This window comes from Hyperoodon ampullatus (genome assembly GCF_949752795.1).
Source record: "Hyperoodon ampullatus genome assembly, chromosome: 10".
Lineage (NCBI taxonomy): Eukaryota > Metazoa > Chordata > Mammalia > Artiodactyla > Ziphiidae > Hyperoodon > Hyperoodon ampullatus.
In genome coordinates, this window is record NC_136923.1 from 4,771,160 (window position 1) to 4,793,936 (window position 22,777).

A 22,777-nucleotide genomic window follows, 5' to 3' on the forward strand; every position below is an offset into this window, starting at 1 on the left:
CCGAGTACAATTTACAGGACTCTTATCTTGTCTGTCTCGGCTAAAGGAAGGGCCCTATATAAGGCTGCCCTATAATACTGCATAATGACCAAACACTGGGCAGGAGCAAATGGATGCAAGAGGTACAAAGTAGCCATTTCTGCCCAGGGCCCAACAGAACTGCGCTTAGTTATATCTCTGCAGTGAAGTTTTAAATTCCCTTCTAAAGGGAAAACCCAATTATATATATAAAAAAAAAAAAACAGGAAAAACAGCAAATGCATGCTGATTCTTCCTGTTCTAGTTCCCATTTTATTCAACTATCATGGAAAAAGCTCCAAGTGCACAGCACGAAACAGCAGATTCCTCCCCCCCCCGACCTATGTGCAGCTTAAATCCCGCCCTTCCTCCTTCTCCAGCAACCCCAGCAGCCCTCCCTCCTGCTCCCCCGGCTCCTGCCAGGCCCCAGAGGCGCCCTGCCCACCACGCTCAGTCGGCGCCCCCCTTCTGTTTGGCCAGGGTGTGCTTCAGCTCCCTCAGGTTCTCCGTCAGCACCTCCACCTCGTCCAGGCGGCCGCACTGCTTGGCATCGAAGATGTACGCCTTGATGTTGTCGATCTGCTGGAGGAGCAGCTCCTCCTCTATGGGCTCCTCGCCCTCCTGCCCGCTCTCACTGTCCACCTCGAACGGGTTAGTACAGGGGGCCTCCTCGAAGGGGCTGCCAGGAACAGGAGGGCCTGAGGGTCTCTGAGGGGGATGCCCATCTTCCTCGTCAAAGGGGCTGGGGGCTGGGCTGTCTGGGCTAGTGAAGGGATTCCCTGCCACTGCCTCCTCTTCCTCCTCTTCCTCAAAAGGATTGTACTCCTTGAGGACATGGGCTGGAGGGCCGAGCAAAGGCTCTGCAGCAGGAGGGCTGGCCGTGCCCTCTGCTGCAGGGCTGGAGAGGTCTTCCTCATCAAAGGGATTTAGGGAGGGCACCTCATTGTGCTGCGACGTGGTGCTCTGGGGGAAGAATTCCTGGCCAAGGGCTGGGGCCCCAGACCACACTCTGATGGGCTCGAGAGCCGAGCTGGGTGAAGGGGTCTTGGGTGCCGCACTGCTCTGAGCTGGGGAACAGCCCAGATCCAAGGCATGAGCAAGGTGGTTGCGAGGCTCTCTGCCTGGCTCCAGCTGAAAAGGCCTGATTTCTCGGAAGTCCAGGGACCGAGTCCGCGTGTGCAGAGATGCCACCTGGAACTGCTCCCGTTCTCGTTCCCGCTCCCGTTCCCTCAGCATCTGCAGCTGTTCCCGCTGCAGGTCCTCCTCCTCAGCCTGCCTCCGGGACAGCTCAATGGCCTTCTCTGTCTGCTGCTGGTCATACTCGTCCTGCAGTTGGCGCAGGTTCTCCTGCAGTGTACGCACTTCATCCATCCGGCCCGCGGCCTTAGCCTGCCTGATAAAGGATGTGATGTTGTGGATCTGCTGGAGGAGTGGGTCCGAGTCTTCGACCTGCCCCTGACCTCCTGAGAGCGGGAGCCAGCCCTCAGCCTTTCTCAACGGGGCAGGGCCTCCGCGAAGGGACACCACCTCCCCGTTGGTCGCATGAGACACCAGGTCACTGCGCCTTTCCTCAAGCCTTCGCTGGGATTCCAGGGCAGCCTGGGGAGACACCAAAGCCAAAGAGAAGAAACACGGTCACCAGGCCAAGAGCCACACCGCCAGCCACCCTCTGCGGTCCCGCTATCCCTGTGTCAGTGAGACTCCAATTCTCCACCTCAGGACTACGATATCCAACTACTAAAATCAAATCAGGCTTTTTTATCAGAAGGGAAGGAGGGACAAACCCTGATTTTCAAAACTAAAATAACAAATAACAGTAAGTTAAGGGATAAGCTTTTCTCAATCTTAGATTCACTGGCCATGCACTTGTCTTAAATCTCTGAGGTCTATTACCACTCATCTACACTAGAACCTCACACAATCTTAAATACACATATTATTCTGTTTAATATTGCATATTCCAAAGTGTTCTACAAAGAACTCCCTGGTGTCTGGGTCCTCTGCAGCTTGTACCAGGGGGAGGATTGCCAGTCTCTATGGTATTCTGGATAGGAGAAAATCAGTAGAACCTCTGAAAGAAAAATAGGACCTGGAGAGAAAAATAATTATTCTGACCTCTGAAGATGAGAGAGGCCAGAAACAGAACAAAAGGAGAATGCAAACTAGAGAGAGTGAGAGGTTCTGACTTAACGACAACCTCACAGGACCTCCTGGGAGCCTGAGGAGGCCTCTGCGCTCAAGGGAGCCGCAGGGAAGAAGCCAGGACGCCAGCATCCCTGAGCTTCACTCACCCGTCTCTCCAGGATCTTCTTCCTCTCCACTTCCTGCTTCCTTTTCTTTTTCAGTTCCTCAAACTGTTCTTTGGTTGGCAGTGACATCAAACCAAGCAACTTTTCCTGCAGAGGGGTCACAGGCAATTTTACACTTAAACCGTTTTAGGAAAAAAGTGAACCTGAAGCCCTCTAGTGAGAGCCCACTTAAGCTAAGCTACCCCACTCTCGGACAATCACGTTAATGAGCAGAGCAGGGAAGGACCTAATGCTGAAATTGGACCAGAGACAACTTCCAAATGGGCCAGCCTTTTCCTGATGAAATGATCAACACCAGACATCCCAGTTATTTGCCCTCTCAGTGGGGTCTTTTCCTGCCCTCCCTGTCTACATCCATAAGCCTCCATCCAAGCCCCAACCCCACGCTCTTTACGTTTCTCCACAGCGCTCTCCACCCTCTTCAGCTACACTTTTTAGTTGTTTCTTATCTATTCCCCTCTCTAGAATACAAGCTTTATGAGAACAGGAATGTCTGTCTTTACTCATGGCAGGATACCCAGAACCTAGAACACTGCCTGGGACTCAGCAGGCACTTATCAAACGACTGTGGAATACAGCCACTAATCAAAAGCAGGAAGGGCCTCATTCTCTGCATTAGGATGTTGGGAAACTAACCCAACAGGACGCTTAGATCTCTGTCAGGAGCCCCACAGGGGATTGACCGTGACTCTCACAAGGGCTTTCTGAGGTAGAAACAACTTAGATCCAACCACCTAGGTCCAGTGCGCCCTTGAATAATCACCTGTTTCCTCCAAACCAATGGCCCAGGAAGAGTGCCGTTGGAGTTTATCCCAAGGAGGAAATGCTATGTGCAAGTATGTCCATCAGGCAATCCTCAACAGCAAAAAATGGGAATCTATCAAATGCCCAGTGAAAGGGGAATAGTTAAAGGATGGTGTACACAGAGCACTATTCTGTAGTCATTCAAACAAGAGCTGTTTGAGGACTGCATAAAAAAGTTCTTATGGGACTTCCCTGGCACTCCAGTCATTAAGACTTGGTGTTTCTGCTGCGGAGGGCATGGGTTCGATCCCTGGTTGGGGAACTAGAAATTCTGCATGTCGTGTGGCACCGCCAAAAAAAAAAGTGCTTATGATATAAAATTCAGCAATAAGAAGGCCTAAACTTGCAAATATGCTACTTATATAACTATAAGTAGCATATATAACTACTTTATATAACCAGTGCAAATGGAATAAAAAAGAAAATATATCAGAATGAGGCAGGATGGTGTTAAGGACATAGGACTAAAAGGAATATTTACTTTTCTTTGACATCCAGATTTTTCTCTAGATATGGCTGACACATTTATAACCTTAAAAAGTAATAAATGTACACACAGAAAATAAACAAGCCATTGGCCCAGTCTGCCTTCAGAGTGGTAGAAGAGCACGGGAGGCGAGTGTGGTGTTTCTGCCACCCAGGATGGCTTTACCTGCACAAAAAGCGTAGCTGAGTATCTGATCATCCTCTGCAGCCGTAAAGTGTTTGGATGTGGTGGAGGGTCCTGCTTCAAGTCTAAGGTTAAGATCTTCTTACTGAATTGGAACAAACACATCACTGTAACAGGCACTGCCAGCCTCAGAAACATGGGTGAAAAGTCCCGAGTCACCAGGCTTGCATGCCAGCAACATGTGTAGAGAAATGGGTTAGAGACTCCACTGAAATGTCCTTACAGGCAAAGCCCATTTCTTACCCTTTGGCTGTACCCAAGGCCCCAAACAAGCACAGCGTGAACGACAAACACTCAGCCATCGAGGCACTGACCACTGGTGCAGGGCCAGCGTTGTGGGTGAGTGACCAGCACAGCAGAAGGGCCCTGTGCTTGGTTTCATATTCTGCTATCACTGTCTTACAATCCTTAATTTTGGACAAGGGACCTGAATTTTCATTTTGTAGCAGACCCTAAAACCATGTAGCTAGTCCTGCACGTACGGATGGACAAGGGTTCCGTATCTCTGTTCTGAGTCACAGTACTTCCTACACTGCAAAGGGCTGATGTAACCCCAACAGCCAATCCACAGTTAAAAAGCAGCGACTGGGACTCCCCTGGTGGTCCAGTGGTTAAGACTCGGCGCTTTCATTGCCATGGGCCTGGGTTCGATCCCTGGTCAGGGAACTAAGATCTCACAAGCTGCACAGCACGGCCAAAAAAAAAAAAACAAGGCAGCAGTCAACTTGAAGAAAAGAATCTGGGTTTCCATCTGGGCTCCAGCACTTCTTCTAGCTCCAGCACTTCTTTATAGCTTCCCCTATAAAATGGGGATGTTAATCTCTACCTCACAGGGTAACTGTGGTATAATAAAGGAGCTACTCTGTGTGGAAGTAGTCAGTGACTGGCACACAGCTGGTGTCAATCAGCCCCTATTCCTTTAATAATAATGAACAGTAGAAATCCTTAACCAAAAGTTACTGAGATGCCCTGAGTGCCAGAGCTGGCAACTCCCTCAGCCTCCTCCTCACACACTCCCACTATCACCAGGACTGGGTAAGCTCAGGTATGCTGGCCGCCCACCACTCATTAACACAGCACCTCCTCCACTCAAGGCAGCACGTAAGACATCACCTAACAGACCTTACCTTAAAGCGTCTATTAGCTCATACACTTTCTGCACTTCCACTCGAAGGTCATTGGCATGTTCCAGACTGTAGGTTGTCTCTCCAGCACTAGGGAGAAATCACAGAGATGTTTGATCTAAGTGTCATCGCACTGAACGGACAGTGTGGTGTAAAAGGACTCACAGAGGAGTAGACAGTTAATTCTCTCCAAGTGGCATTTCAGACTCTTGTATATATTGCAGTGCTCATTCCTTTTCAAAATATAAGTGCTAACCAACTAGAAACTGCTTTTAATTTGCAGACAACATAGGGACACACTAGTGCCGAGGTCTTTGAGGACCAGCTCCTAAGCTCATTGCCAAAATAAATGTGACTGAATCTACTTCAGCCTACTTTCCCTGAAAAATTTCAGTGCATCTAGTAAGACGGGTGAAGTGGTTTACTAAATGAGTTGGTTAGACCACAGAAGAGGAGAAGGCACTTTCTTTTCTCACTCAAAGACTACCCAGGGAGCGGAGGAATGATAGGAAAGCTGACCAAGGAATCCAAGCCATGGCCCACGTGGCACTGTCAGTTGCCCCATGCTCCTGGGTCTCACAAACAATTGCTCCCTGTGTGAGAAAAACACTTGGACTCCAACTCAAGAAAGGACGTGAGAGGGAGTAACTCTGCCCAGGGTGGAGGAGGGGACATCAGGGAAGGCCAGAGGTGGCTTAACCCCAGTCTCAGAGGAACAGCAACAGTTATTATGTGGTCTTAGAATTATTCCTTTACGAGTCTGCCATTCCCACCAGACTGCTGAACTCCAAGTGCAGTGATTATGGCTTTTCATTTTTATACCCCTAGTAACTAGCACATGGGACAAGCTTAAACAATGTTTACTGTGAAGAGAAACATTTCAAATGATCTCCAAGCTATTAATCCAGCCTCAGCAATGGCCACCCAACTCTCTTCCTGAGGCAGCAGCAATTTAAGTTAAATAAGCAGAAAGAACTGCTGTGTTTACCTGTTTTCCATCTATAAGGCAGCCCTAGCTGGAAAAATCTTGGTGTGTGCTGTAATTTGCAGATTCAATAAAGTTGTTTCATCATCTCTAACTGCACAGTTTGCAAAAAGAACATCAGATCAGAACTAAGAAGACTTGCACTTTGTCTTGATAATGCCAAGTCATGTGGAAAATAACAGGGTTGGCCCAAATCTGAAATCACTGCCCTGGTCTCAGTCACATCAACCAACTGTATTCTCCTCAGAGCACCTATCATGCCTGGCATTATTATCATGTGCGTTACTTGTTCACTTGGTTATGGTCTGCACTCCCATGATAATGAAGCTGTCTTCACTGTCCATTGCTGCAGCCCCAGCACCCAGAACAGCACTTGGCACGTAACTCGTGCTTGATAAATATCCACTGAGTGAATGAGTGACAGACTGAAAGGCACTTACTTAAAGCACTTCAGAACTGGTCTTTGGAGGCGTAAGAGTTAGACACCTGGAAACACGCTCAGCAATGGTAGCTCCCCCCTGGCTACGGAGGCCCATAGAGTCTCTGTTGTAACTATTCAACTCTGCTGCTGTAGTGCAAAATCAGCTACAGTAATCAAACAAATGGGCATGGCTGTGTCCCAATAACATTTTATTTATAAAAAACAAGAGACAATAATAAGTGTGGGCAAGAATGTGGAGAAATTGAAAGTCTCATACACTGCTGATGGGAATGTAAAATGGTGCAGTCATTTAGGAAAACTGTCAGGCAATTCCTCAAAAAGTTAAACACAGAGTTACCGTATGACCCAAGAACTCTACTCCTAGGTATATATCCAAGAGAAATAAAATATACGTCCACAAAACACCTATACATGAATATTGATAGAAGCATTATTCCCAAGAGCCAAAAGTGGAAAAACCCAAATGTTCACCAAGGGACTAATGGATAAACAAAATGTGGTCTACCCATACAGTGCCTTCATACAAAAGAAATGATGCACTGACACATGCTACAACAGGGATGAATCTTGAAAACTTTACATTATGTGAAAAAAGTCAAACACAATAGATCATATAACTATGATTCTATTTACATGAAATATCCAAACTAGGCAAATCCATAGACAGAAAGCAGACTAGTGGTTGCCAGAGAAAGGGAGAAGGAGCAGGGACTGCTAACGGGTATGGGGTTTCTTACTAGGGTGATGAAAGTGTTTCAGAATTAAGACAGTGCTGATGGGTGTACAATTTTGTGAATGTTGTACTAAATGTGATGTGATGCTTGTACGAAAACCACTGAACTGTACACTTTAAAAGGATGAATTTTATGGTGTGTGAATTAAATCTTAATTTTAAAAGAAGAGACGGCACACTAGATGTGGCCCGAGGGCCAAAGTCTGCCAAACCCTGACCTAAAGGAAATGTCTGCTCTCAGCCCTGACACCTCAGTGTCACCCTGAAGTGGCATCTACCCAGGCACAAGCATGAGGCACAGTGCCCCTGCTCACCTCCGGATGCTGCACTTGGCAGTGGTGCTTATCGTCCAAGGCCCTTCCTAAACCCGCTCAATCAGAAAAGCTGGGGTCACGTGACTGAACATGACTACACAGGACTGCAACATGCACCCCAAAGAAATACAGATATGACGAAGATTCTCTGCAGTCGGTGGCAGAAGAAAAGCCTGGGCAGAGTTAGGAATTTCATTTTCACCTACTAAAGAATTGACCTAAAATGCCAGAAAACAGTCACCACTAAATTAGTAAAACAGAGAGGAATAGCTTACTTTAATGATGCTGCCATCCTGATGTATTCAGGAGCTTTTTGGTCAACTTTCTCCATGCAAAGTCGTAATTTCTAAGAACAAAAAAGAAGAGGTGAGTTGTGCTCTCAAGGTACAGAAAAGCCTACCCAGAGGTTATGCTAAATCAACAGAGATGTATTTAAAATGTGCAGTTTTATAAAATGAAAAAAGTGCAGAGAGTGGTTTTTAGTTGTTTTGTTTTGTTTGTTGTTATCAATTTCCTGATTTAGACCTACTCTACAAGAAAACCTTGCAGGATGGAAAGAAAGCGAGGGTGAATGTTTTTTTTTTTTTAACAAATTTATTTATTTATTTTTGGCTGCGTTGGGTCTTTGTTGCTGTGCGCGGGCTTTCTCTAGTTGTGGCGAATGGCGGCTACTCTTCGTTGTGGTGCACGGGCTTCTCATCGTGGTGGCTTCTCTTGTTGCAGAGCACGGGCTCTAGGTGCACAGGCTTCAATAGTTGTGGCATGCGGGCTCAGTAGTTGTGGCTCGCAGGCTCTAGAGCACAGGCTCAGTAATTGTGGAGCACGAGCTTAGTTGCTCTGCAGCATGTGGGATCTTCCCAGACCAGGGCTCGAACCCGTGTCCCCTGCACTGGCAGGCGGATTCTTAACCACTGTGCCACCAGGGAAACCCGAGGGTGAACTTTTGACTGGATGTTTCTGAGAGGAGCAAGGCCTTCCAGGACACAAGTCATCTGAGTTTACCAAGGTAGAGAAAAGAAATTAGTTGCTAGGTCCTTTATCTGCCAGGTGACCCCAGATACCAGCACAAGGCACTGCCAGGGCTCATTTCAAAAAAGAAGGAAGCCAAAAGCACGGCAGCTATTTACAAAAATGAGTTATCAGATCATGAGCTCCGCATAAAGGATGGACAATGGCTACATCTGCAACTCAGCAAGGGTTTAATTAACACCATTTCTAGTAGTCTGAGTATTTTCAAGGTGGTTTCAGAAATACAGCCACTGTGACCTGCAGAACTGCTGCCAGTGACCATTCAGTGATCATCAGACAAAAAAACATCCCTCCTTGGGGCTTCCCTGGTGGTGCAGTGGTTAAGAATCCGCCTGACAATGCAGGGGACATGGCCCTGGCCCAGGAAGATCCCACATGCCGCGGAGCAACTAAGCCCGTGCTCCACAACTACTGAGCCTGAGCTCTAGAGCCTGCGAGCCACAACTACTGAAGCCCACGTGCCACAACTACTGAAGACCGTGCGCCTAGAGCCTGTGCTCCGCAACAAGATAAGCCACCACAATGAGAAACCCACGCACCACAATGAAGAGTAACCCCTGCTAGCCGCAACTAGAGAAAGCCCACGCGCAGCAATGAAGCCCAACGCAGCCATAAATAAATAAATAAATAAATAAAATCTATTAAAAAAAAAAAAAGAAGAACACACCCCTTCTCTGCTCAGTTTTGCACAAACTGCTTCCGATGCCCGGGCTGGTTTCCTCCTCCCCGTTTCCTACCACCTCCCTGCCCGCCCAACCCCCACCTGGCTCATCCTTCTCATCTTGAAGGCCTCACCTGGCCATTAGGAGGCTGAGCCAAGCTCACACCCAGTCTGACTCTAAATCCCAGCTTCTGGCACCACACTCTGCTCCTTTAAAGCAGCATCTACTGAAGGCATTCCAGGGTTGCTGGTGGTAATGAGAGCTGAGGCATTTGAATGGACTTAAAGGAGGAAGCTCTAAGCCTCTGGGCAGTTTCTCAAACTCCCAAGTGAGTGTGGCAGGACTCTTCCAGCCCACTCTTCACCACCAGCTCCAGCTCCTGCCCACCCACAGAACTTGTCCACACTGCATGGCAACCACCCTTCCTCCTCCTGCCCCTGGGCCACAGAAGCCCCTAACCCCCCCACACACACACCCACCGCTGTCAAGTGGGCATGGAAGGGCGAGGGAACAAGTTTGTTGCAACATAACCAGTGACTCTGCGACTCACCCAGGGCCCTAGCTAGTGCCCTTTGGCAGAAACTAAAAATGATTCAAGGGAATGACTTCCCAAAGCGTTCTCCAAAATCTGCAGGCATGTATATAACCAACAGCCAGATCTCTCGAATCAGACTCAAGGGCACACACGAATCACCTCGTAGAGCTTCACGATGTCAGGGGTGTGCTCCTTCTCATCGATCTGCTGCTCTCTCTTGAGTAGTGTGTCCTTGCAGTGTGTACAGCAGCGGATCCGGTCGTCATCCTTCTCGTCCAGGACAGAGCTCACGCTGCTCACGCTGCTGATACTGGCCCGGCGGGAGCCGTGGACACTGTTGGGTGACTGGCTGGGGCTGGTATGAGTGCTCAGGGAGTCCTTGCTGGCACTGGTGAGCTTGTCTGTAAAGCACAACACAGGACAGGCAGCAGTGAGCCCGCAGCCTCCAATCACCCCACCAGCCACGACAGCAGTAGAATCCAACGGTGGGGGCGGCACGAGAGCAGGCTCTGCCCACAGGCGAGAAGCACCCACACCTCTGCCTTCCCGGGCTTCGGCTCTGAGGTGGGATGGACGCCCAGTGCAGCCACCAAAGAGCCAGGCAGCCTCGGACAGTCTGTCTCTGAGGCTCTGAAGCCCACCCCTAACCTGGCCTTACCACCCACTGCCCGGCTCCATCTGCCCCGTGCCTGAGACACAAACCAGGCTCTCCCTGGGCTACCCTCCACAGCCTTCCCCCACGCCCAGACGCCCGACTCCTACCCCTTCCAGAGCTCAGCTCAAATGGCACATCCTCCCGGAAGCTCCCCCCAATTCCTTGAGGCAAAAACAATCTGCCTTTCTATCAGTTTCTACTACGTCGCCCCTCGTGGAGCACTTCCCACTTTTCCCTGTAGTGATAGCTCTATGTACACCCCAGAGCTGCCCTAGGAATCTGTGATCCTGAGGGTAGAAACTGTCTTATTCATAGCTGCACCCCTATATTTTTCCCAACAGGGCCACTTCATAGCAGCTGCCCAGTAAATGTCAGTTAATTAGCTCAAAAGAAGGAGGGTGAAGAGTGTCCCCAAAACATAGCTTATAAAGTATCAGGTAAGACAGGGAGTCGCCTCAGGGAGAAAGGGCAAGTATCTAGGTAATGCGAGCCCGCTGGACATCAGAGCTCGACAGAGGAAGCATCTGCTTCTGTCCCATGTTATCCAGACATCCTGCAGCCGACGGTACGTGCAGAGTCAGCAGAACTCTCCAGGGTTGCAAAATCCCCCCGAAAGTCCCAGAATTAGCCAAAACCCCATGAGATCAGCTTTAGCAACCTTTAACCAGCTGAGGTTCAAAGCTCTGGACCATTGGGACCACTGGGTTCCACCTAACCTTTACAGCCTCATTCCCACATTCTCAAGCAGTGTTTCACACCCCCAACTACTGTACCTGCTCATCTACTAACCCTCCCCGGGCCTTGCCACACCCCACGCCTGCGCACCAGCTCTTCACTCTCCCCAGGATGCCTGCCTGCCCCACCGCTCTGCAGGCCCAGCTGTGTTTCAGGGCTGCTCTCAAACGTCACCTCCTGACCCTGAGCACCCACACTCTCACTCTTCTTCAGCCTCTGCAGCGGCCTCAGCAGCACTCAGTGGCTCTCATATTACGACATTACAGCCTGTTCTATATGACAGTGAGCCGTCTGTGACTCTTTGCTCAAAGGAAAGGACTAGCCCGCTGTTCATTTTAAGACCACCTCCTACAGTCTCCTCGCAAAGCCTCACCTGCCACTTCAAGCAGAGCTGACAAAGATTCCATCAACTCGGGACTTCCCCGGTGGCGCAGTGGTTAAGAATCCACCTGCCAATGCAGGGGATATGGGTTCGAGCCCTGGTCCGGGAAGATCCCACATGCCACGGAGCAACTAAGCCCATGCGCCACCACTACTGAGCTTGCACTCTAGAGCCCGCGAGCCACAACTACTGAGCCCGCGAGCCACAACTACTGAAGCCCATGCACCTAGAGCCCATGCTCCCTAACAAGAGAAGCCACCACAATGAAAAAAGCCTGCGCACCACAACGAAGAGTAGCCCCCGCTCGCCGCAATTGGAGAAAGCCCGCTGGCAGCAATGAAGACCCAACACAGCCAAAAATAAATAAATTAATTAATTAATTAATTTAAAAAAAAAAGATACCGTCAACTCTCCCACGTGCCTGACACAACTTCTCTCATCATACTTGTCTCTTTATAAAGCACTTGTTTGTCAGTGTGTCTCCCCTGCTGGATGCTGGACTCCCTGAAGGAATCGATGATGCTTATAGACCAGACGTGGGCAAACAACAACCTGCAAGCCAAGTCCAGCCTGTTTTTGTATGGCCCTCAAGCTACATATGGTTTTTACACTTCAAAAAGGTTGTTTAAAACAGAAGAAGGGCTTCCCTGGTGGCGCAGTGGTTGAGAGTCCGCCTGCCGATGCAGGGGACACGGGTTCGTGCCCCGGTCTGGGAAGATCCCACATGCCGCGGAGCGGCTGGGCCCGTGAGCCATGGCCGCTGGGCCTGTGCGTCCGGAGCCTGTGCTCCGCAACGGGAGAGGCCACAACAGTGAGAGGCCCACATAACGCAAAAAAAAAAAAAAAACAGAAGAAGAAATGTGACAGAAACCGTATGTGGCCCACAAAGCCTGAAATATTTACTACCTGATCTTTTATGGGAAAAGTTTGCCAACCTCTGTTACAGACCATTGAATCACTGGTCCCTAACACAGGGCCTAGGCTGTAATGGGCTTCAAGGAATAAACAAGTAAATGAATGAAGATCCCATGGGCCATTAATTTTTTTAAAATGTCCCCCAAATCACCCAGTGGTAATTAGTAAACAAGTTAGTCTCAAAAGGAGATCAGGGTCCAGGGCCCGCCTCCCCATCACCTACTTGCCAAGGGAAGGCTGATGAGCTCCATACACTTCTTGCACATAATAGACCCACAGAGGCGGCAGTGGTGGCGGCGGTTGCGGATGCTGAACTTATTCCCACAGTCTGGACAGAAGGGGACATCCTGGTCGTTGACCCAAGGCACCACGGACTTTTCTATTGCTTTGGGAAGAACAAAACAAAAACCAAACAATCATAAATGTAGGCCATTTTAAAAAGGAGATCTGGTCAAGAAGAAAGATAAAGAATAGAAGGAATGTGAGCAAAGTTGTAGAGTTACCTCGGATCTTCGCAGACTCAGTATTTGTTCTGTCAAATGCAGTGAGCTGACAAGGAGAAAAAAGTGCCAGAAAGAATTAATCTGATGGTGTATACACTTTCTACAGGCAGAAGCATCCAGTGGGAATGAGCACACCAGCATTGCTCAAGTCTTATCTGTCGTCTCCAACCCCAAAATGTCACAAAAACAATTTTGTGGGGGATAGAGTATTAGCTTTGCATCCAGAAGGTACCTCCCTGCGCATGACCCATTCCAATCTCTTTATAGTCAGTTACCCGCTTAAGCAATAACCATGGGTAGGCAAGGGCACGGTGGGGTGGCTACTGAAAGCAATGGGAACCCCCCGATTCACCACAGTCCTCCTGGACAATGAAAGTGGTCACATATTTCTGCCCTACGAAGTACCCATAAAGAATTGAACCCGTGTGGTTGCTGCCATGCCCACCACACAACCCAGCTTATACAAAACAAGCATTTCCAGGGTTAAAGTAAACAGAGCGATCGTGGTATTGAAGACAGACTCTTAAACCAACCACAGGACGAGAGGTTCCCACACTGCACACTGGCCCTGGCAGGGTACTCCTCACACGCCTGGTTACTAGCCTCTCTGTTTGCCATCACATGGTATCACACACTATGCCTCACTGCGTGATTGTCCCTGAGACACCCAAACGAGGAAAGGATCTAAAGGCAGAAAGGCTGTCCAGCAGCCAAGTGGGCTTCATAGGAAGAAAAAGGGAAGCCGGATATGTGGCCAGTCATCAACCTGGGCCACTACCTTCAGTAAAGCCAGCCCAGGCTAGAACCATCCACCACGTCCTCAGCACAGCTCTAGGTGGGGCGCTTCCTTGCCAGCATCAGACATACACAATACACAAGACATATGCTACAGAAATGTAATTCTCCCCCCAGAAGATTTATACTTGCAAAAAAAAAGTGTTTTAAAACAAAAGATTTACCTTCTCTAACCTGATTATTAATTTATTGACTTCAACGACATAGTGGTCAATTCTGGCAGCTCGGTGTTTTTTGAAGTCGGAAAGATGGCTTCTCACAGCACCTAGGAGGGGAGGTGGTGACATAAACGACTTGTCGTTTCCCTGAGGGAGCCTCTCTACCTTGAATTTCAAACATTCTAGGATTTTATTATATTTATCTATTTTTTTATCTATCTATCTATCGGCCGCACCATGCAGCATGTGGGATCTTAGTTCCCCAACGAGGGATTGAACCTGGGCCCCCTATGTTGGGAGCGCGGAGTCTTAACCACTGGACCGCCAGGGAAGTCCATTAGAGTCTTACTAAAAATTAAAAAACTAGAAAAGCAAATGGAAGGAAATTTGCTAAAATGTTAACTGTGGTCACCTTGGGGCCACAAAGTATGATAGGAAAGACCTTAAGGACAGAGGTTGAACTCTGGAGCCAGCCTGTGCTCAAGTTTCAATTCTGCCACACACTATGTGACCTTGCACAAGTTCCTTAACCTCTCTGTAACTTGGAGTACTCAGCCATAAAATGGGGAAAACAGTAGTACCTACTCCACAGGGCTGTTATCAGGACTAAAGAAGTTAAAATTTATAAAATCCTTAGAATACTGCCTGGCACATGAATTTTTGTTAAATAAAAAGGCAGTAACATTATGGGCGATTTTTAAACATCTCAAACTTTTCTGTACTTTTCAAAGCTGGTACAATATGGTTTTTCATCAGAATAAAAACAGTCCTTCTCAAAATAGCCTCCCAAATGTAAACGCTAATAGATGCCCTTGGAGGGGGCTAGTTAAACTGGTAACTTCTCAGTCCAGCAGCCAAGACCCAGGACAAACCTCCTCACACAAATGGAACCAAGTAGCCTGTTGTCTCAGTGCATCTGAAATATAACCTGCTCAATCTCACCTCTTCTGAAAGCCGGCCCTGCCCCCCCAACCCTCCCAGCACTCAGTTCATTTCTTCCACCCAATGATGGCCTATTCATTTAGGTACTTTACCACAGGGGTCCCCAACCCATGCCACACGGCAGGAGGTGAGTGGAAGACGAGCGAGCAAAGCTTCACCTGCAGCTCCCCATCGCTCACATTACCGCCTGAACCATCCACCCTCCACCCCCGTCCATGGAAAAACTGTCTTCCTCGAAACCGGTCCCTGGTGCCAAAAAGGTTGGGGACCACTGCTTTACCATATCTAGATCTTTATGCTACACTCTTAAGCATCCACGCTTTTCTTCTTCCCTAATCAACTTTAACACCTAATTAAATTTTAGTTTCGAATTTTTAGGAGTGACAATACACATTAACTTTTAAAATTTGCCATTCACTTGACCTTTTGTAATTTGTGACTTCCTTCAGTTGCTGAAACAGGCAAGTTAATCAGTAAATCACCTTGATAATTTAACACTGGCAATCATGAAATAAGCTATCAAAAAGCTAATAATTCATATGCTTGAAAAGTCTCCTTCATGTTTCTAATTGTCTTTCATATATAACTAATATATGCGTATAGTCTTATTTTTAAGCCATTTTTCTCCTGCCATAATGAAAATAAAATTTTTCCACTCTCCAACATGGTAGCCCCTAGCCACACATGGAGACTGATAACTTAAAATGTGGCTAATGTGTGGTTGTGGAACTGACTTTTAATTTTATTTAACTTTAATTTATTTAAATTTAAATAGCCACATACAGTTAGTAGCTATCATATTGGATAGTGCAATTCTAGGACTTTCCTCTTCCAAAAAGACACATTCTGGGATTCCCTGGTGGTGCAGTGGTTAAGAATCGGCCTGCCAAGGCAGGGGACATGGGTTTGATCCCTGGTCTGGGAAGATCCCACATTCTGCAGAGCAACTAAGCCCGTACCCCACAACTACTGAGGCTGCACTCTAGAGCCCGCGAGCCACAACTACTGAGCCCACGTGCCACATCTCCTGAAGCCCGCGTGCCTAGAACCCGTGCTCCGCAACAAGAGAAGCCACCGCAATGAGAAGCCCGCGCACCACAGGAAGAGTAGCCCCGCTCGCCGCAACTAGAGAAAGCCTGTGCACGGCAACGAAGACCCAACGCAGCCAAAAATAAAAGTAAATAAAATAAATAAATTTATTTAAAAAATAAAATAAAAGACACATCCTGCAGCAGCACTATTTGGTAGATGACCCCAGGGTAAGTATCACTTCCCTTCTTAGAGCCTGTTTTCTCATCTATAAATGGAATGAGCATCACTTCCCTTTCCACCTCACAAGGCTTTTGTTCAAGGTGAACGAGATAATGAGTATCAAAGTATAATAAAGTACTATGGGACTTCCCTGGCAGTCCAATGGTTAAGACTCCGCACTTCCAATGCAGGGGGCGCAGGTTCAATCCCTGGTTGGGGAACTAAGCTCCCACGTGCCATGCAGAGCAGCCCCAAAACAAAACAAAGTATAATAAACTACTACGAAAGAATCATTATTTACCCATCGCATGGAGAGAAAATACTATATTAATGATCACTATCATTCAACAGTTAAAGGACATGTAAGATTAGCTAGTTCAGCTCCATGTGGCATGATCTTTTTGGTAAAAGCTTTACTGAGTTGTCATTCAAATACATACAATTCACCATTTAAAGCATACAAATTCAGTGGTTTTTAGTATATTGACAGGGTTGTGCAACCATCACCAAAATAAATTTTAGAACATTTTCATCATCCCGAAAAGATGGTAATTTTGAAAGTAAGTAGATGATACCACAATTACATGCTTCAGAAAATTAAGGTGCATGAACCAGTGCTTCTCAGTAGGCAGGTAATCAATGTCTACACAAGAAGAGACAGCCCAGTCAATGGACTGCACCTGGGCTGATGTCAGAGACCTGGATTCCTACCCCAGTTCAGCAGTTTCCTAGCTGTCTGACCCTGGGAGGTCCCCATGGAGTTCAGTAAGGATTAAATGAGAGTCCACAAGTAAAGCATTTAATGCAGTGCCTAACACAAAGCAGAGGCCCAGCTCATTCTTGTCCCTTTTCTCCCCCCACTAGAACACAAGGTCCAGGAGAAGCTGACAACCATTCTGATTTACTGGTGTCTCTTCAGCCAACTCTTAAAACATACAGATGTTCAATAAACATTTGCTGAATGAATGAATGAATGAACGAATGAAAAGAATTTCTTACCAAGCTCCTGGGGTTCCCACATGTAAGGATCAACCCCTCCATAGCTGAAAGACTCATATCCTTGGGTCCCTGATTCAGCTCGGTCATCTCCTTCTCGTTTCAACAGCCTGTTCTTTGCTTTCCTAGCCTTCTGGACAAGACCTTGAAAAATGGAACAAACACCATATGAATCCACGAAGATAACCCAGTAGAGAGTCAAGGTCCTATAGGAAGAGCACTTAGATTTCACCTATCAACAGGGTCCCAATGCATTTCACGGCTTCTCCTGTATCAGGGTTCTTTCATTTTCTGAGGACATAAGTAATATGAGGGAAGGAGGAAAACTTCTAGAATCACTGTCACAATCCCATTTACTGGTCCAATTCCATCCTCCAGCCCATATACATTACAGGGATCTTGCTGCTTAAATCAATTATAAAGTTAAGGAGAGACTCAACTGCAGGCTGAGGAACATCAGCAAACCCTACCAGTAAATCGGTTCTGAAGTAGAGATTCTTGAATTCAAAGATCTGTACTTTAGATATGTAGTATGGAAGGGAACTCTTGGGTCTGGGGTCCCATAAGAAAGCTGCAGACTGTGATTTCAGCAGTATTATTATGATTAACTCTAGTCTAAAATCCTAGGGCCATAAAAGATAAAAGAGACACTTCAGACAAAATTAAAGAATTTCGGGCTTCCCTGGTGGCGCAGTGGTTGAGAGTCCACCTGCCGGTGCAGGGGACATGGGTTCGTGCCCCGGTCCGGGAGGATCCCACATGCCGCAGATCGGCTGGGCCGGTGAGCCATGGCTGCTGAGCCTGCGCGTCCAGAGCCTGTGCTCCGCAACGGGAGGGGCCACAACAGTGAGAGGCCGGCGTACCGTACAAAAAAAAAAAACAAACAGTTTCAAGGACTGTAACAGCTCGGGGACAAGGAAGTACACAACAGGAACTATGTGCTTCTATGAGGACAAAAACGCCAAGTCAAGAGCTCTAAAGGTAAAGAGAGAGAGCTAAATAGCAGGAATATGAGCACATTATGTTTTTATTTATTTATTTATTATTTGGCTGCATTGGGTCTTCGTTGCTGCGCTCAGGCTTTCTCTAGTTGCGGCGAGCTAGGGCTACTCTTCATTGCGGTGCACGGGCTTCTCATTGTGGTGGCTTCTCTTGTTGTGGAGCACCGACTCTAGGAATGCAGTCTCAGTAGTTGTGGCACGCAGGCTCAGTAGTTGTGGCACGCAGGCTCTAGAGCTCAGGCTCAGTAATTGTGGCGCTCGGGCTTAGTTGCTCCGCCGCATGTGGGATCTTCCTGGACCAGGGCTCGAACCCATGTCCCCTGCATTGGCAGGTGGATTCTTAAACACTGCGCCACCAGGGGAGTCCCAAGGACATTATGGATAGTATAGTCTATCCCCCGGTAAGTCATTCCCTAGCCTTGGGTCTTGCCTCCCAAATTCCAGCAAGACAAATGGAATCAGAATCTTAATGAACACCAGAGTGCCTCCCAGATTTCAAGCTTCCTAAAAAAGAGGCTGATTAAGAGGATCAGAGAGAATGAGGAAAGTTAAATTCAACTGACAGCCCTTGTGTCCTGAAAAGGCTTTGTTAAAAAAAAAATGCATCTCTGGGCTTCCCTGGTGGCGCAGTGGTTGAGAGTCCGCCTGCCGATGCAGGGATGCGGGTTCGTGCCCCGGTCCGGGAGGATCCCACATGCCGTGGAGCGGCTAGGCCCGTGAGCCATGGCTGCTGAGCCTGCGCGTCCAGAGCCTGTGCTCCACAACGGGAAAGGTCACAACAGTGAGAGGCCCGTGTACCGCAAAAAAAAAAAAAAAAAAAATGCATCTCAGATAAGGCAAATGTCCTAGACACAAAATGGACTAGACACTGAAACCTTCCTGAAAGGTTTGGATGGCTTTTTTATAGCAGAAGGTAGCTATAAAGTAAGCCTAGTGAAGGCATCAGGAAGACAATGGGCTATATACATAAATAGTTTCCCTCTGATGTGAGATACTGTGAGTTAGGAGAGAAAGTAGCCCATAACCTGCCCTTGTCAGGGATGGTGAGGCTAGTTTTAAGAGATTATGCTAGAGTTAGAACCAAAGCTTGAGCCAACCAAAGAAGGTCCTTCTTGCAGCCTTCCATTGTAACGGACACTAAACAGAGAATTAGAAATGCCCTTCCTAATAAAAGCAGGCTTTAGTGCTTGCAGCCCAGCCCCTTAGCTAACATCATCTTTTTTTTTTTTTTTTTTTTGCAGTACGCAGGCCTCTCACTGTTGTGGCCTCTCCCGTTGCGGAGCACAGGCTCTGGACTCGCAGGCTCAGCGGCCATGGCTCACAGGCCCAGCCGCTCTGCGGCATGTGGGATCTTCCCGGACTGGGGCACAAACCCGTGTCCCCTGCATCGGCAGGCAGACTCTCAACCACTGAGCCACCAGGGAAGCCCTGACTTTGTCATATTTTTGACAGAAGTTATAAATGTTAATACTTTCAACAACTCTTTTTTTCTGAACTGAAAAGTGAGACATGGAGTGAGACTTTGATTACAAGGGGCATGTGACTCACACGTGTGGAGGCCAGAGTCCGCTTAGGAATACATGGATCATTCCTTTCTCTCCCACCCAACAAAGAATTGTGAATAGAGCAATAGACCTTTTTAATCTCATTGCCTTCAGAAATGTGGCCAGCTATTAACTGAATCACTAGGAAAGTGAATTCCAGAGCACCAGCATCATGCTTAGGGGTTAGAATCTAAAGTCCGGGAAATGAATAATCTGTATAGCAAAAATTACTTTGAAAAATTCTTTCTGCAACCCTCCAGGACCTGAGGGTCCTCGGAAGCTCAAAAACCAAGTTTTAGCTTTTTGGGTTTAACTCCTTATATTTCAACCATAATCTTCCTTTTCCTGTGCTGCAGAGGACAAGGTCTAGTTGAAGAAGTAAGGATGGCAGGAAGGCCTGAATTTGTGACAGGTAAATGGGTGTACAATGTGCCTCCACTTACAGAGCAAAGGAAAGGAATTCCACCCCAAACCCTCTGAGGCTGGCAGTTAGGTCATTCAAACATCCTAGCAAGAGACAGCAGAGGACAGTAATTACACTTAGTAGGTTCAAAGCCGGGCTCTACCGCACTTTGCAGCTTCAGGCAAGTTATCTCTGTATCTAATCTCCTCATCAGTAAGACGGGGCTCACAGTCACATAGTTACTGTGAGAATTAAATGAAGTTAATACACTGGAAGATTGTGAATAATGCCTGGCACATGGAAAGCACTAGAAATATGTTCTCTATTATTATTATTAATTTCGTATTGTTTATCCTATTACGGTGGCAACCTGGTAGCTGATGAAAACCATCCCACGAGTTAAAGCTCCCAGTGACAGAATGAGGTAAGCAGAAAATCCCTGCCCCTTACTTTTAATTTGCCCTTTGACATCGCGGTCTTCCCCGGAGTGCTCTTCCTCGTAATGTGACTGCAGCTGATAGAAAGACTGCAGGTCCTTCAAGCACAAAGGGCAGAGGAAGCCCTCCCTCACTTCCCCTGGGTCATCCAGAGAAGCCATGGCAGTGTCACTCTCAACCCCCGCCAGGCAGGGTCCTCATGCCAAGAGTCAGCTTGATTCCTCCACAAGAGACAAGGGATCCGCAGCGTTAGCTTAACCAAGCAGCACACAGGTGATGGGGAAGTGGCATCATGGCGCTGGATGAGGTATCCTCTCTGGAGTAGGAGTCCTAAGAAAGGAAAGAAGTGGGGGGAAACCAGTTCAGGCAAATTAGCAGCAATTGAGAACTGTCCTTGTTCTTTTCACAGTTCAGGAAGGGTACTTAACATTTTTCAGTGCAAATTTGAGAACACAAACTGCTTTCTCGAATCCTTAAGACTAAAACACAAAACTTTCTAAGATATGAGAACATCACTGGACAATGGCAACTCAGTGAAAGGGCAAGCACAGATTCTTGAAGATAAGAAAGGAAAATACAACTTCAACAGTAAACACAATACCAAGGCAATTCACTAACATTCATTCCAATGATCCAGCTTCATAATCTGTATTCCACTTTAGCCGCTGGGGAAATGTCTGAAATAGTTATCAACAAGCACAAATTTTTATTTGACTCTCTTTACCTTGACCATTTATTCAACTACATATATGGAGCTCTTGCACCTCTGTCAAAAAGGCACTGATATAAAAGGGATAGCGCCTGCCCTAAAAATCAAACCAAACCAAATCAAACAAAATTCCAGCTTCAGTCTAAGGAGGAGCATTAGAAACCTAGTGATCAAAAAGAAAAATCTATTCTGTGTCTTACGTTTGTAGGGTACTTTTTCTCCAATAAACTTACTAGACTTTATAAACCAGCAAGCCTAACGCTCTCACTGCTTCAAAAATAAAAGAAGCTGATGCTTATACAATTCAGGGCTTAATAAGTTACATTTTCAGTTTCATCCGGCACACGGCAAAGTCACTTCCAATGTCATCTCAGAAAGATGCACAGCTACAGGGAAACGCAGACAAAACCAATCCACAAAAGCAGAAAAGTTTCTCCCCAAGAACCTGAGGCCATAAACCACAGTACAAAGTGAGGGGGAATGTACGACCGTCAGCTTTGAGCTGTGGATGGACCTGCTAACAGGGCCACGGAGAAGGAACTGCCTAGCCCTCAAAGCTGAAGAGTGGCAGTGACCCAGGAAATAAACAAATGAAACACGAGGTCCCTGTTTTCTTCCTCTAGCTAAAAAGCCCAATGGCTATATACATTCAGATCTCAGCCCCTTTTCCAGACGGTCGCTGAAAAAGCAGCTCCCGGCCCCTCCCAGCCAGTGGTTCACGTTCACCCGAGCCCCCTTCCTTCCCACGCACTCACGCTACCAACACACACTCCCCGCATCTCGAGACACCCTCACTTCCTCGAGAATGCCTTGCTTGACGCATTCTCCCATCGGGCAGCCCTGCACCTCTCCTCATAGCATTTATCTCAATCTGTAATCACAGGTACACAAAGCGACTTAATCCAACAGCCTGTAAGCTGTTTGAGAGCAGAAGCCACGTCCTCGTTCCCAACACCACAACCCCCGGGTCAGTGCTCGGCACAAACCACCGAGAATCTCAACAACGCTCCAAGGGTGAATAAATGAATGAACGGACGAACCCTACAATCATATAACCAAATACCCAACACAAACCACCAAGCCAGGCCCCACATCCACAATATATGAGAGACCCTCACACCCTAAATCACGTCCAAAATCCAAATAAAACCCACATCTCCTGCAACTCCACGTCCAGCGTGAGTGCTGCCGGCCACACGCCGCAGCCACCACACATCCCCCGGCCGCCCGACCACTCTCCACGTAACTCAACGTGACGTGCACGCGCCGCATCACCGCACCCACAGTGCGGTGGGTGAAAAGGCTCATCCCCACAAAGCACACACGACAACTTCACATAGGCACCACACAAACCCCGAACCCAAACGTCTAAACCTCCACAAAAGACCCAAAAAACGCTCCTGGGAGACAGACCCCCGCCGCCCCAGCCGCGTAACGCTACAGAGCTCACACAACCCCAAGCAACCACAAAGTAAAAGCACCCCGGGCACACGAGCGAGACGCGCGGCCCGAGAGTCCCAGCGCCCACCACGCACGTCACACCCACCACACACGGATCCCACGCCCGCACGGCCCGCCCGCCCGCCCGCCCGGTTTCTGACAAGAACCCTGCAGGCACGCCCAGCCCTGTGTACCTTTCCCGGTCCCACAGCCGCGAAGGCCTGTCTAGTTCTCCGACACGAGCTCGGGGCCTCCACGACCCCTCAAGCGGTCGAGGCCACCATCT

At 47.9% G+C, this 22,777-nt stretch overlaps 1 protein-coding gene across 1 annotated transcript; it reads right to left on the reverse strand.

Annotated features, from left to right (window-relative positions):
* Positions 1 to 450: 450 nt before the first annotated feature.
* On the reverse strand, positions 451 to 20,503 carry RBSN (rabenosyn, RAB effector; the record flags this gene model as incomplete). Its single annotated transcript, XM_079713867.1, has 11 exons — positions 451 to 1,617; positions 2,310 to 2,414; positions 3,784 to 3,886; positions 4,929 to 5,015; positions 7,675 to 7,745; positions 9,785 to 10,026; positions 12,536 to 12,697; positions 12,816 to 12,861; positions 13,775 to 13,875; positions 16,961 to 17,101; positions 20,356 to 20,503. 11 exons carry the CDS (start codon positions 20,501 to 20,503, stop codon positions 469 to 471), a joined length of 2,355 nt encoding a protein of 784 aa, XP_079569993.1. The 3' UTR covers positions 451 to 468.
* Positions 20,504 to 22,777: the final 2,274 nt, after the last annotated feature.